At 38.1% G+C, this 14,285-nt stretch overlaps 1 protein-coding gene across 9 annotated transcripts in view; it reads left to right on the forward strand.

Moving 5' to 3' along the window:
• Window positions 1-14,285, forward strand: part of ATP2C1 (ATPase secretory pathway Ca2+ transporting 1) — a 157,968-nt gene that overhangs the window by 108,570 nt on the left and 35,113 nt on the right. For all 9 annotated transcript variants that reach the window (XM_077991005.1, XM_077991009.1, XM_077991006.1 and 6 more), the window contains 4 exon segments: window positions 1,854-1,958; window positions 7,453-7,609; window positions 11,373-11,543; window positions 12,710-12,807. In XM_077991005.1, the coding sequence (XP_077847131.1) occupies window positions 1,854-1,958; window positions 7,453-7,609; window positions 11,373-11,543; window positions 12,710-12,807 (531 nt within the window).

Raw genomic sequence — 14,285 nt, forward strand, 5'->3', positions numbered from 1 at the left:
GTAATTGCTAATAAATACTAACTTGAATGAATAAAAGGCAACATTCTTTAGTATTTCTAGGTAAAGATAACACAGTCATGAGAAAATAGCTTTCTTTTCTCAGTCTTTCCTTTCTCTCCTTTGTTAATTTTTCAAAATGATTGTGAAGTTATAATTTGTTTTGGGGAGAAGTCTCAGTTAACTTTTCATCTGTCCCAATCTGTCTCCTTATCCCCTAAGTCCTATATTTGATTCAGTGAGAAACCTAGTAAGTGCAGGCTGTCACTCACAACAAAAATCACTATTCCTACCTCAAGAGTATTCAAAGGAAATTTTGATACTTGTGTAAAGCAAGAGGCTTCTAAATGAGGTTGCTTGAAATGAGAGACAGTATAGAATTACAGGTTATTATAACATATTTAATGAAATAAAATTTATAGTTTTAGAATATATAGTTTCCTTGGCAGAAAAGCACATTTCTGTATCTTTTGGTCTCCTTACAGCTAAAATAGTATAGTACTCAAAACATGAATTAGTTATCAAGTATTTCCTGTGTTATAAAGATATTAGTTTCTCTGAGAGATGAAGAGTACGAACCTATCTTTTTATGGGCAGAGACCTCACATTTTAGGTAGGGAATTTATATTGACATTCTTGAGACAAAAGGCAATCCAAGACAGCAGACACTGAAATCTTAAACATTAAGTCACATATAAGAACAATGCAGATTCAGAGCTGGGATATGAGGGCTTTGAAAGATAGGAAGGGTTTAGATGAGGTAAGCTAGGGAATGAACTAAAGTAGAAGTAGAGAGGAGTAAAAGAGCATAGAGTGGGCTGTGGCTAGTGAATTGGCCAAACTGGATAAAATGAAATGTATTTGTGCGACCAGGAGGATTTTTTTTTTTTAAGACGGAGTCTCGCTCTGTCGCCCAGGCTGGCGTGCAGTGGTACCATGTCCGCTCACTGCAAGCTCTGCCTCCCGGGTTCACGCCATTCTCCTGCCTCAGCCTCCCGAGCAGCTGGGACTAAGGCGCCCGCCACCATGCCTGGCTAATTTTTTGTATTTTTTAGTAGAAACGGGGTTTCACTGTGTTAGCCAGGATGGTCTCAATCTCCTGACTTCATAATCTGCCCACCTCGGCCTCCCAGAGTGCTGGGATTACAGGCGTGAGCCACCACGCCCGGCCGACCAGGAGGATTTTTATAGACACTGTATGTGGTGGGTTTCTGGAGAACCTTTAAGGCCAAGAAGAAGAGCCTGAACATGTTTCAATAGAAAATAGAAAGCAATACATGGTAGAATTTTGAGTAGTTTAAGCATTTTTTGATATTTGGAAGATATTTTTTTTTATTTTTGACATTTGCATATTTGATACTGATGCAAAGGCGATTGGGAAGGAAAACAACAATATGACTGGTAGTATTCAGGATATAAAGTGGTAGAGGGTAAGGGACTAGGATGATAACAAGTGAGACATTTGAGTCCCTAAGAAGTGAGAGATTTAATCTGAAACTTCTATTGATTATAAAAATACATGCTCAGAATTGGTTGGGTAGTTTTATTTATTTATATCCTGCTTCCTTTCAGAATTTGAGCTGGTAGAGGGATTAATACAGTGGGTGTGGGAGGTTTAGTCAGTGTGCAATTCAGAAAACCTGCCTTAGACTCTATCTACATGCCTGGGCTTTCATGTTGAAAATGTATACTGTTGTATAGGGGAGTACGGTATATATAGATGGAGCATTTATTCTTTCACCGTTAACTGAAAAATAATCCAGCCAACCTAGCTACAAGTTGTGATCCTTGTTCTTTGTTAAAGGAAAAAATAATCACATATAGGTGAGAATTAACTCTCTTTTTGTGCCATACAGATGGGTCTTGATGGACTTCAACAAGACTACATCAGAAAAACTGAATACCCTTTTAGCTCTGAGCAAAAGTGGATGGCTGTTAAGTGTGTACACCGAACACAGCAGGTATCCATGTGTTTAAAGAACACGTATTTCCTATTCAGCTTAGATGACTAGTTTTTCATTTACCGTCACCTTTGGGTTTAAATAGTCATTGTACATAATAAAGACTTGTTGCTAGAAAGTACGTGTAATTAATAGTACACTCATCTCTTACTGTTTGTGTTCTCTTTGATAGTCTTTCCTTATAGAATCCATGCATAGATATATTCATGGAGTTGTTGCTGTGTGACCAAACAGCTTAAATAAGACTAGCCTAGTCTCAGTCTCCTAAAGCTTGTGACATCTGGTTTTTTCAGAATTTTTTCTGTTCTTCATGACAGTTCCTTATAAGGTCTTTGCAGACTGTGTTTCAATCTGTGTTCTTTCACTGAAGGAATGTCTTATCTTCAGAACAAATGAAACCACCTTACTTTTTGGAAAGTAGTTTGCAAATGTATGTAATTCATGTTGATTACTCTAGCTTACAAGCTGATGAAATGACATACCGGTATTTTAAGCTGCCACTTTGTTCCTGGGTGCTTTAGAAATTTTTCCAGTTAGTGTAATAAGAGTTCTGAATTATCTAGAGTGTATGATTATATCACTCATAGTTACTATTACCAGCTTGATGTTTAAACTTAACTTTAAAAAATATTGAAGCTTAGGCTGGATGCAGTAGCTCACATCCAGCACTTTGGGAGGCCAAGGCTGGTGGATCACCTGAGGTCAGGAGTTTGAGACCAGCCTGACCAATATGGTGAAACCCAGTCTCTACTAAAAATACAAAAATTAACCAGGTGTGATGATGTGTGCCTGTAGTCCCAGCTACTCAGGAGGCTGGGACAGGGGAATTGTTAGAATCCAGGAGGCGGAGGTTGCAGTGAGCCGAGATCGCCCCACTGCACTCCAGCCTGGGCGACAGAGTGAGACTCCGTCTAAATACACACACACACACACACACCCCCACACCCCCTTAAACTTTCCTTCACTCTGTTGCCTAGGTTGAGTGCAGTGGCACGACCTTGGCTCACTGCAACCTCAACCTCCCGAGCACAAGTGATCTGCCCACCTCAGCTTCCCAAGTAGCTGGGACTATAAGCACGTGCCACCATACCTGGCTAATTTTGCTTATTTTTTGTAGAGATGGGGTGTCATTATGTTACCTAGGCTGGTCTTGAAGCCCTGGACTCACATAATCCTCCTAAATTGGCCTCCCAGAGTGCTGGGATTACAGGCGTGAGCCACTATGTCTGGACTTATTTGTTATTTTTATAGTTCCTTTGACAGGAATGACTAGTTGGTTATATGTTTTTACCTATGAGCAAACACATGATTTTTGCATATGATACCTATGATTACATCTCTATAGAAAACAGGAATGAAGGGATCTCCCTTCATTCATATAAGTGGAAACATACTGGTTTTAAAAGGAAGGCCAGGTTGGTTAACCCTGAACTTTGAATTGAAGTCTTCCAGGAACTATGTTCATGAGGGCCAAAAAAAAAGGTTTCCGTCTGTTCTTTAAAGGAACTTTTACAAACTTAGGGGAAAGAAGACAATTGGAAATAAAACTACGAAAATAAAATGCCTTACACTTTAAACCTTTTAATGTAAAGCTTTCAGAAATTGCATTAAACTTAAGCGATTTTCAGCTGATGGCCCTTAACCATATAGTTACATGGCAAGAATATGCATGTGACTTTTTTGGATAGGTCTGTTTCACTACATTTTGTAAACCATCGCTCAGTACTTGAAGATAGTGTGGCTCATGTAATGTTTAATAATTTTACTTTTCAGCAACTTTTAATGTTATCTCACCAAAGTTTTACATTGGAAGATTAAATCTTCTTAGTTGTGGGAGTGGGGGACAGAAAGTAGCAGGATATGTTTGGAAACATTTGATTCTTCTTCTCATTTGCTGACCTGAAGAGTTCCTCTTGCAAAACAAAACCAACCGGTGAAATGAACGAACAAAACCCCAACCCACAGATGTGACTCAGGATCTGTAAGAAGTCAGCCTGACACAGATAGGGAAACTTACCAATTTAAAAGTAACTTCAGTGGCTAGTTTGCTTTTAAAGGACTTTCACTTGAACATGACTGTATATATTTATTATCTCCCTGAAACCCATGAAAATCACCAACAAGGAATAGAAGATATAAACTCAGAAAGTATAGGGAAGATTCAAAGGTGCCAGGTACCTTTGGAGGCAGGGAGTAAGGCATAAGGCTAAAAATAGAGATATTTGAAATTCTGAATAAGGAACCAACAGAACTCCCCCAAGTACCTTTGCTGCTTCTTTAGGCCAGATGGTTAGCCCTCCTTTACCCCTGTGGAACACCAGAAATCTGGGGATAAGAGTAGAGGGTAGGATTAAGCCTTAAGACTGAAAACAGTGATTAAGAAGATGTCATTGTCCTGAAGGGTTAAGCCCTAGTTCTTAACACCACTTGTCTCTTAGAATACATGAAGGCTGGCATCTCCCTACTCTCATTCCCTCAGTAAGAAGATTCAAGAGTTTTAGAAAAGCTGCCTGGTCTCGTATGGCAGCGGTCCCTAGCCTTTTTGGCACCAGGGACTGATTTCCTGGAACGCTTCCGCAGGCAGGGAATGGTTTTGCGATGACATTGGTCCACCTCAGATCCTCAGGCATTAGATTCTCGTAAGGAGTGCACAACCTAGATCCTTTGCATGTGTAGTTCACATACGGTTCATGCTCCTATGAGAATCTCATGCCCTGGCTAACCTGACAGGAGATGGGAGCTCAGGCAGTAGTGCTTGCTTGCCTGCAGCCCACTACTTCTTTGTGGCTAGGTTCCTAACACACCACGGACTGTACTGGTCCACTGCCTGGGAGTTGGGGAGCCCTGTCATAAGGGGCACCTCTGAGCTAAACTCTTTGTTCATTAGAAGCACTTACCTACTCCTGGACTTTATCTCATCACCCTACAAGAAGGCTTCCCAGTTGATCCTTAGCTCAGCCAGTGCTCATGGAGCTTCTAGTCTCTTAATTTCTTCACTCTTGAAAACAAGTGACAGGGAGGGATTACTAGATACTTGGAGAAAATCTTTAGTATGAAAGTCAAAGACCAAACCAACAGAGAAAGGGGTCTTAGAGAAAGGTAATGACAGATGCTAAAGAAAATTTCCAAAAAACATAAAAAAGATGAAATAACTTTCAATGAAATGTTTATCAAATAAAGTCAAGAAATGTATCAAAGTAGAACAAAGTCAAAGGCGTGTACAGTATAAAAGGTAAGAAAAATCAAAATAAATACAGAAGATCCAGTAATTACCCCATGGTGGTTATAGGAAGGGTAATAGGAATAGGTAATAGGAAGAAAGAACAGAAAATGAGAAGATTTTATCAACTAATGTTAGAAACTTTTCCAGAATGAAAAGACTTTGGTATCTAGAATAAAGTGGCCCACCAACTGCTCAGCACAATATGTGTGTTAAAGCAGGGTGGGGTGATGGATAAACACAAGACCCATAATTAAGAAATTTGAGAACACTTGGAGAGAGAGAATTTGAAGAGCTTCTAGAGAGCTTTAAGCAAAGGGGAGATCATATAAAAGGGCTTAGGAACTAAAGTACAGTACTCTGCCACTTAGCCCAGCGGGATACACTCCAAGACTCCTAGTGGATGCCTGAAACCATGAGTAGTATTGAACCTTATATATACCATATTTTTTTCGTTCCAGTAACATAGATGGCTACTAAGTGATTAATGGGCAGGGAGCATATGCAGTGTGGATATGTTGGACAAAGGGATGATGTCTTTGGCAGGACAGAGTGGGATTTCATCGCCATACTCAGAATGTTGTATAATTGGAAACTTATGAATTATTTATTTTTGGAATTTTCTATTTAATATTTTTGGACTGCTGCTAAGTAACAGAAATTGCAGGAAATTAAACCCCGGATAAGGGGGCACTACTTTAATTTCTTTATACTTTTCAATGAAAACATTGACACTGTAGGCTGGAAGATAATAGAGCAAAGCCTTCAAAATGAGAGGAAATTTATCCCTAGCTAAACTTAACAAATGTCAGGATAGAAGAAAAATGTGTCCTACACCACACACCCTTTCTTAGAAAGATATTGGTGGATTAAAAAAACAAAACAAAAGCGAGACTTAAAGACTTAAAATTCAGTGAGGATAGAGGTAGAGCATTGTTCCAGTGATACAGCAGGCCTAGAAATCAGCCAATTAGAAATGGAAAGAAGAGTGAAGGAAGGCGGTCTCCAGTAAAATATAGAGGTAATAGCTTATCTGCTTCTTTGTGGATGTGAAAAAATGCCATGAGAAGGGTTTTATATTACATTGAAGAGTTTAGGAAGAATGAATGATAGGTATACAGAAAACAAAGCAAATTAAAGAGGTGGTTATTAACTTTCTAAAAGACGAAACTTGAACAGGAAAAGAAGTATCCTATTTGAGCTATCAATCAGGATAGGCCATGAAAACAACATCATGCTCTCCTGCTGCCTCCCTGTCCCCAAATATCTGCTCATTGTAGTTATTTGGGAACTCAGGCAGATGGAAGCTCCATTTTAATGTGAGCACACACTGTCACAGCAGGGGTAGAAGAATAGGAAATTACGCACCGGCACCTACATTTCCATTTGGAAGTGACACAAATACTCATGTTTATTGGCTAAAGCAAGTCATGCCTGACTTTTGGAGTGAGGAGGGCAATAGGGAAATACACTCCTACCTACCAGGAGAGCTGGGATATTTGTGAATTGCTGTAGTCATTACCACACTTGTCTTAGCGGCAAGGAGTCTTGATGTAAACAAAATACTGGCAGATTTTCCTTTAACTATATCATAATGATGGGGAGGGGGGAATAGGTAGTGGGAATGGGGAAATTAACATCTGTCACAATAGACAGTGTATAAAATTGATACCTGAAGGAGGAGCAGTATAAACATGTTAAAAACATGAGGGTAAATATCAGAGAAAACAGCTAAAAATGTTAAAATTATTTTGCTTCCATGGAGTAGGACTAGTGGTGAGAAGGGTTGGACAGGAAACTGCAGTATTTCATTATAAGCTTTATAAGCATATTTACCATGATAAAAAATAAAAAGTCTGATAATACCCATAAATACACTGTGATTGGGAGAATTAAATGGCGTTTTAGGTAGATAGGGAGATATAGATGTATATAGTAGCTAATAGAGAACTTGAACCATTGTGAACTATTATTTCTCTACCATTTCCTGTTGTGTTGCAATGAGCCTCTTTCCACATTCAGAGTGCCAAATTTGGGGCTTAGTATATAGCATTGCCTTTAATGTGTGGGATGGTGGGATAGATGTTTTCTATAAAAGATACAGAAAGCTCCATACAGGAATATTTAATCTTCAGAGTTCAGGTGGCAGTCAAAACCTTAGGCTTGAGTAGCTTCTCTGGGAATTATGAGAAATGAATGGCACTTAATTTTGGACTCCAATGGAAGGTATGTACAAGTTGAAATTAAACTTGTGTTTGGTACATTTTTTCTTAGGACAGACCAGAGATTTGTTTTATGAAAGGTGCTTATGAACAAGTAATTAAGTACTGTACTACATACCAGAGCAAAGGGCAGACCTTGACACTTACTCAGCAGCAGAGAGATGTGTACCAACAAGAGAAGGCACGCATGGGCTCAGCGGGACTCAGAGGTAAGGCTATTTCAGCATAGTCCCCTGGGGTGGAAAGGTAGTGCCTTTTTTTAATTGCAGATGAATTCATGCTTCACATCTGAGCTGTCCAACTCTCTTCCAGGCTTTGTAGAACCCTTGCCAGTATTGAGGTGTTGTGTTTTAGTTGGTTAATTGGCCCTCAAAAGGTGGAAATTTGAGAATGTAGCAAAATATGAATCACTGGTTCTTTTAGATCTCCGGAGGTCTCTGAGTAGCCGATAGAAATTTTATTTTAAACAAGTTTATCTTGTGAGAAGGGAAATGGATCAGGGTAAAATGGTGTTACTCTCTTTTTATCATTTTGTCTTAAAGACAAAAATAATTTTCTAAAAATTGAGTCTGAGGCCTCTAATACATCCTTTAAGGTGGTTGCTAACTTGATCTGTTACTGTTCACCAGGGAGGTAAAGAAGTCCCCAGATACTGCTTACTTATATGCTGCTGACTGAGTAGTGATGGGTAGAGGGTCTGCTGGACACATACACATCAGGCCACCTCTCCTAGGGATGTCATGTGTAAGACTAGGGGGTTGGTGGTTGGTGTCCTAACCTGATTCTTACCTTCTGGATAGTCATCTGGCTTCTGCAGAATATATATAGTTATGTAGTCTCAGAGCACTTGGAAGAGTTGGCTTCCTTAATTTTATTATTTTAATGAAATAGGAGTCTAAGCACTACAGTTTCTGGGAGGAAGAAAAACAAGTTATGTGAGAAATGTTTTTATTTGTTGTTCACTTAAGCAAAGGCTTTTTTTGAATTTTAAACATTTGTATGGTTATATAGGGCTTCTGTTCTTAAAATAAACTAAGTTTGGAAAGGTACTCTTATCAGCAGAGAACACTGCTCCCAGCCTGCTGCCATTGCTTTATGCCCTTCTCTCTGAACCTTCTGCGCCAGCCCCCAGGCTGCTGAACCAAGATCACTCCTCATAGCCCTGCCCCCAGAGCTTGGTGCATCTCATCTGGGATATGGGCTGTATTGTGACCATCTTAACACTTCATCCCCTATCTCCAAGAAAATGGGAGGCAGAGACTCGTGGCTGAGAAGTTATTTTGCAAATGGATATTTTGGATGGAAAAAAATTTAAAGGAAAATAACTTTTCCTTCCCCCTTTTAATGTAAGAGGCTTTGATGGCAGGTTCTAGAGTTTCTGGGGTTTCATCCCAAAGACCTGAATCTGGAACATTCTCTGGATCCCCCCCACCTCAGTCCTCAAGCTTTCTGGACCCCTGAAGCCAAGGCAGATTCTTTCTCTCAGCATCAGTTCTGGGGCAGGAGGAACCTCTTTTCTGGTTTACCTGGGCCAGACCCAGGGTCTCTGAAACCACAGGGTTTTGATATATTTTTATCAAGCCAAATGTGCAAATGCTAACTGACACTCTGGAGAATTGAGCACAGGGGGTGCCCTCGTACATTGTACCCTCGCTCCCTTCTGAACAGTTGGCACACCAAACTGTTTGGTGGCCCCAGCTGCTGGAAGCTGAGATACTCTGGCTCAGGGTAATGCTTTGTTCCCTTTACATTCCTCAACTTTCCACCTCAGCTAGGGAAAGAGAATGACAGTTAAGGCTTGGCCCAGGATTACAATCCTTAGAGCAAGTGGGAGTTTCAGAGACTTAAGGGGCACTGCAGGGAGGCCTTGCTGCCACAAAATTAGGGTTTTGATTGCTAAAGCCTGTGTATGAAGGGGCAATGGCAGCTCCACTGAGCCAATCCTGGGAAGACTGGTGCAGAGGGCCTGTTACTCCCCTGATTCATCTCCTTCTTGATTGCTGACATCTGGGGCTTTGACCCTTTCTTTTTAAATTACTTTTGCTAAGATGCACTTACTTATTTATTTTTTAAAAAGACCGTTGGTGGACAAAATGTAAACCCATTTCTCTCCTCTTTTGAACTTCTGGGATGTAATCACTTCGAGTTTGTTGGCTTTGTTTCCAGCAATTAATACAGCATTAAAAGAGCGGAGGAAAAAAGGTAGGGAACTCTTAGCAGCACATAGCAAGAGGTTTTAAAGTGGCTTGCATTTAGAGGACTTAAAGAGGTTTTGAAGGTCTAGTATATGTTCCCTCTTTTTCTTAGTTTCTGGAACAGAGTTTTCCTACCTCGTTATATTGACTAACTCTTTTCATATGAAGGATTGTGGAGGTTTGTGTATGTATGTTTTGTATTGTAACATTATGAAGTAGAGCAGAGTTGGTAGAGGGGAAAGTTTTTGTTGCACAGGGTTTTGGGAAACATTCTGCTCATTTGTCTCTTGCTTCATGTCTTTTCTTCTTTATCTCCCCTTGTGCTCCATTTCCCTCCTCCCCCTGCAATTACCATAATGAAGAACAGAAAGATTTTAAACCTTAGTTGATATGTACTTAAGTTATATCTTATAAAACTTAAGTTTCTAAAATACTGTGATTCTTAATTTTGATATTAGAGTATATTTTGTTTTATGTCAGGGATTCTTCACTTGAAAAAAGTTTACCTAATCTTGACTCAGAGAGTAGCAACAGATTTTCATTGGTGCTAAAGAAGCAAATAAATGCAGGATACTAACCTCTAGACTAGTGCCACCCCTCCATTAGGAGTGTGCAGAGCTGATCTTTCCGTCTTAGGATTTGCTGACGTACATTTTTGTCACTGTCCCCTTCTGTTACCATCAGCCTCTATCCCAAACACCAGAAACTGTGAAGTGGCTCATTCTTTCAAGGGTGAAAGCCTTTGGAGCCCACATCTACATAAATAATTAGGTACATGACTCTTACATTGGAAAAATAGAATTACTTGCCTTTAACCTTGATTTTTTTGGGGGGGGGTATATGTAATCTTTCATACCTTCTGCTTGAACAAGAACAGATACTTTCTTTGGTCTCTCTGGGGCTTTTCAGTCTCCCCTTGACTTATTTATGTTTAGTTTGTATGTGCATGTTGTTCAGTCTAATGTCTCAGATGCAGGTACATCCCTTTGGTTAATGAAAGTAGTTACTGGAGTTCCATAATTCTGAGAGCAAGCTAAATGATATTTGGGAAATGAAAAGTACTTTATACTTTATCTTACATGCCCAAGGATGACAGGGAAATAAGTAGAAATAATAATATGATAGTGTTATTTATATACTCTTAGAGAACCAAAGTTACAAATAAGAAATGTCTGTTCATGTTATGGAAAGAGTAAAAGAATCCAAACTATTGTTGGTATTTATGGTTTTACAACCGCTTTCAAATTAACTTTACCTTCCAGGAGTTTTCATGTACAAAGTTGTTATAGGCTGTGTATAATTAATTAATACAGCCTTCTCTTCAAAGTGTTTGATTTTTCTGGAGATCTTGCAAATAGAAAGATGAAGATCCATTAGAAGCCACCTTCAAAGGTGTTTGTTTAAAATTGACTTTAAAGCTTGACAAACCCATAGTTTCTCTAAATAATTAATTCTATTTTCTAAAGAGGCAGTAGTTCCTGTTGAAAGTAGCTGCATGTGGTTACTATGTGAAGATACTGTTCATTTTCCATCTCTTGCCTACTCTGCCCTTCAGTTCTTTTGATTCTTTTTAGTTAAAACAGCTTAAAGGGACCCCATATCCAGAACCATTAAACTATAATGTTTTGGTCTGTAATCATTTTGATTTTACAAATGACATTATAGTCTTAAGTGATTTATTTAAGAAGTGTTACTGTCTCCAAATTCTATCAACTAAATTCTGATGTTTTTGTGACTCACTTTTTTTGTTGTTGTTTGGATTTTATTATTTCCTAAGTTCTTGCTTTGGCTTCTGGTCCTGAACTGGGACAGCTGACATTTCTTGGCTTGGTGGGAATCATTGATCCACCTAGAACTGGTGTGAAAGAAGCTGTTACAACACTCATTGCCTCAGGAGTATCAATAAAAATGATTACTGGAGATTCACAGGAGACTGCAATTGCAATCGGTATAACTAGACTGCTTTCTTTTGTTTTCGATAGTTTTTCTTAAAATACTGTGGTGCATAATTTTGTGAACTATTAGATATGAATATGTTTATGTAATATTGAGATTATACAGTTGAAATCGACTCATGGTTTTGCTCATGGTCTATATAAAGTTTGCAAAACTGATTATAGTTTAAAAAGTAATAACATTGACATGCATAACTAAATCATGAAATCACATGTATTTTATTCACAGAGGGTAATTATTTTTAATCTCATGATCACCATGATGACAGAATAAAAGCACTAGATGATGAATGTCAAAGAAAACATGAAACTTAGTTTTCCCTTTCAACTTAAGTATAATTTTCAAAGCAGACTTGTGCATAATTTGGAATAAAATAGCTTGTTATATGTATTTGTTTTTTATCATGTATACCTATATTTGAATGCTATTTAAGATTACCTTAAGAAGTATAATAAGGGCAAAAAAGAGACGTGAAAGTGAATTTCCCAGAGCCTCTAAACTGTAATTCATACTGATAAATTTAACAGTTGGCTAAAGTCCATTAATTCTTATTTGGAGAGGGGTTAGTCCAGGAGTTTCGAACTATATATTGTCTAAGAATAGGTCACTAGGAACATGATATTATTGGAAGAATAACTTTTCAATGTTTATTTTCATTTATGTATAACTACATGATTACCACAGATCCACCACCATTTTGTCTGGCTTTGGACACTGTACTTAAAATGCACTCTGATCTTCATTGCATTTCAGCTGCTGAGCAGAACCTGATTGGCCTAGTTTCAATTCTTAGGTATGCTGGCTTAAACAGTCAAAATTCTTTTTTTTTTTTCTTTTTTCCTGTAGAGACAGGGTCTTGCTATATTGCCCAGGCTGGTGTTGAACTCCTGGGCTCAAGCGATCCTCTAGCCCCAAAGTGCTGAGGTTACAAACCTGAGCCACTGTGGCCAACCTTGAAAATTCTTTATTCTTAAATTTAAACAAAAATAAAAGTCAAACATAAAACCCCAGACTTAATATTGATTCAGATAGGTTTGTATTACTAGTAGATAAAAAAAGAGAATAGATAGCAAATCATACTAAATGAGCATTATGTTGACTTAGCCCATCAAGCGAAAACAATTTGGTTTATTACATTTTCTCTCTCATTCACTTTAGCCAGTCGTCTGGGATTGTATTCCAAAACTTCCCAGTCAGTCTCAGGAGAAGAAATAGATGCAATGGATGTCCAGCAGCTTTCACAGATAGTACCAAAGGTAGGCCTAAACTAAAGCCTTTTAGACTGAAAGGCCTTATTCTAAGTGTTACCATTTCTGCTACTATCTTAATGAAACTGTTTAATTGTGAACATCAGGGATTTAAGTAACCACCAGATTTGTTGGTTCAAATCCTGAAATGAAGTCTTATCATTGAAGTAGTCTTATGGATTATTTTATGATATGATGTTTATGAATATCAGTGAAAAATTATTAATTTTATCAAGAACCAGATTTCCTCTGAGAAAAGTACTGTGGAAATTAAAAGTGCTTGTATTTATGAATTAGAGGATGGAGAGAGATGATTGCTTTATACTTCTTACTCTTTTGTTCAATTTTAATTTTAGCATGAGTATGTAATTTTTTTTAAGGTACAATTTACGTACAGTAAAATGCACCTATTTTAGTGTATAGTTCTGAGCATTGACAGATGCATGCAGTCTTTTAATCACCACCACAGTCAAGATATAGAACAGTTCCATCATCCCCTCAAATTATCTTATGCCTTTTTGTGGTTACTTTCTCTCCCCCTACTTCCAGGACTTGGCAGCCACTAATTCGTTTTTTGTCTCTGTCACTTTACCTTTTCTAGAATGCACTAAAAATTGAATCATACCGTATGAATGAGGCTTTTGAATCTGCTTCTTTCACTTAGCATAATGCATTTGACATTTATCTATGTCGGTGGTGTGTATTAGTAGTTTGTTGCTGTTTTTTAAAGTAATAATTCTATTGTGGGTGTACCTTACCTATTCACCAGTTTAAGGACATTTAGATTGTTTCCACTTTCTGATGATTATGAATAAAGCTGCTGTCAACATTTGTGTACAGGCTTTTGTGTGAAAATAAATTTTCATATCTCTTGGGTAAATACCTGTGAGTAATTGCTGGGTCATACACTTAATGTATATTTAATTTCATAAGAAACTGCCAAATTGTTTTACAAGATGGCTTTATTATTTTGCACCCCCACCAGCAGTGCCTGGAACTTCTAATAGTCCTGCATCCTCCCTAGCACAAGGGAGTGTCATTGCCCTCACCCCCCATTCTAATAAGTATACAATGGTATCTTACGATGATTTTAGTGTGCATTTCCCTCACAACTAGTGATGTTGGATATCTTTTCATATGCTTATTTGCCATCCATATATCTTCTTTAGTGAAGTGTCTGCCCTGCCTGTTTTAAAAAAATTATGTTTTCTAATTATTGAATTTTGAGCATTCTTTATATAATGTGGATACAAGTCCTTTATTAGATATTTATTTGAAAATGTTTCTTTCCAGTTGGTAGTGTGTCTTTTCCAAGAGGGGAAGTTTTTAATTTTGATTAGGTCTAGTTTTTCAATTTCTTTTATAGACAATGCTTTTGATATCTCAGAACTCCCTGCCTAACCCAGGTTCACAAAGATTTTCTTTGTGTTTTCTTATAGAAGTTTTATAGTTTTGGGTTTTATACTTAGGTCTGTGATCCATTTTGA

Source organism: Macaca mulatta, chromosome 2, assembly GCF_049350105.2.
Source record: "Macaca mulatta isolate MMU2019108-1 chromosome 2, T2T-MMU8v2.0, whole genome shotgun sequence".
NCBI classification, from domain to species: Eukaryota; Metazoa; Chordata; class Mammalia; order Primates; family Cercopithecidae; genus Macaca; species Macaca mulatta.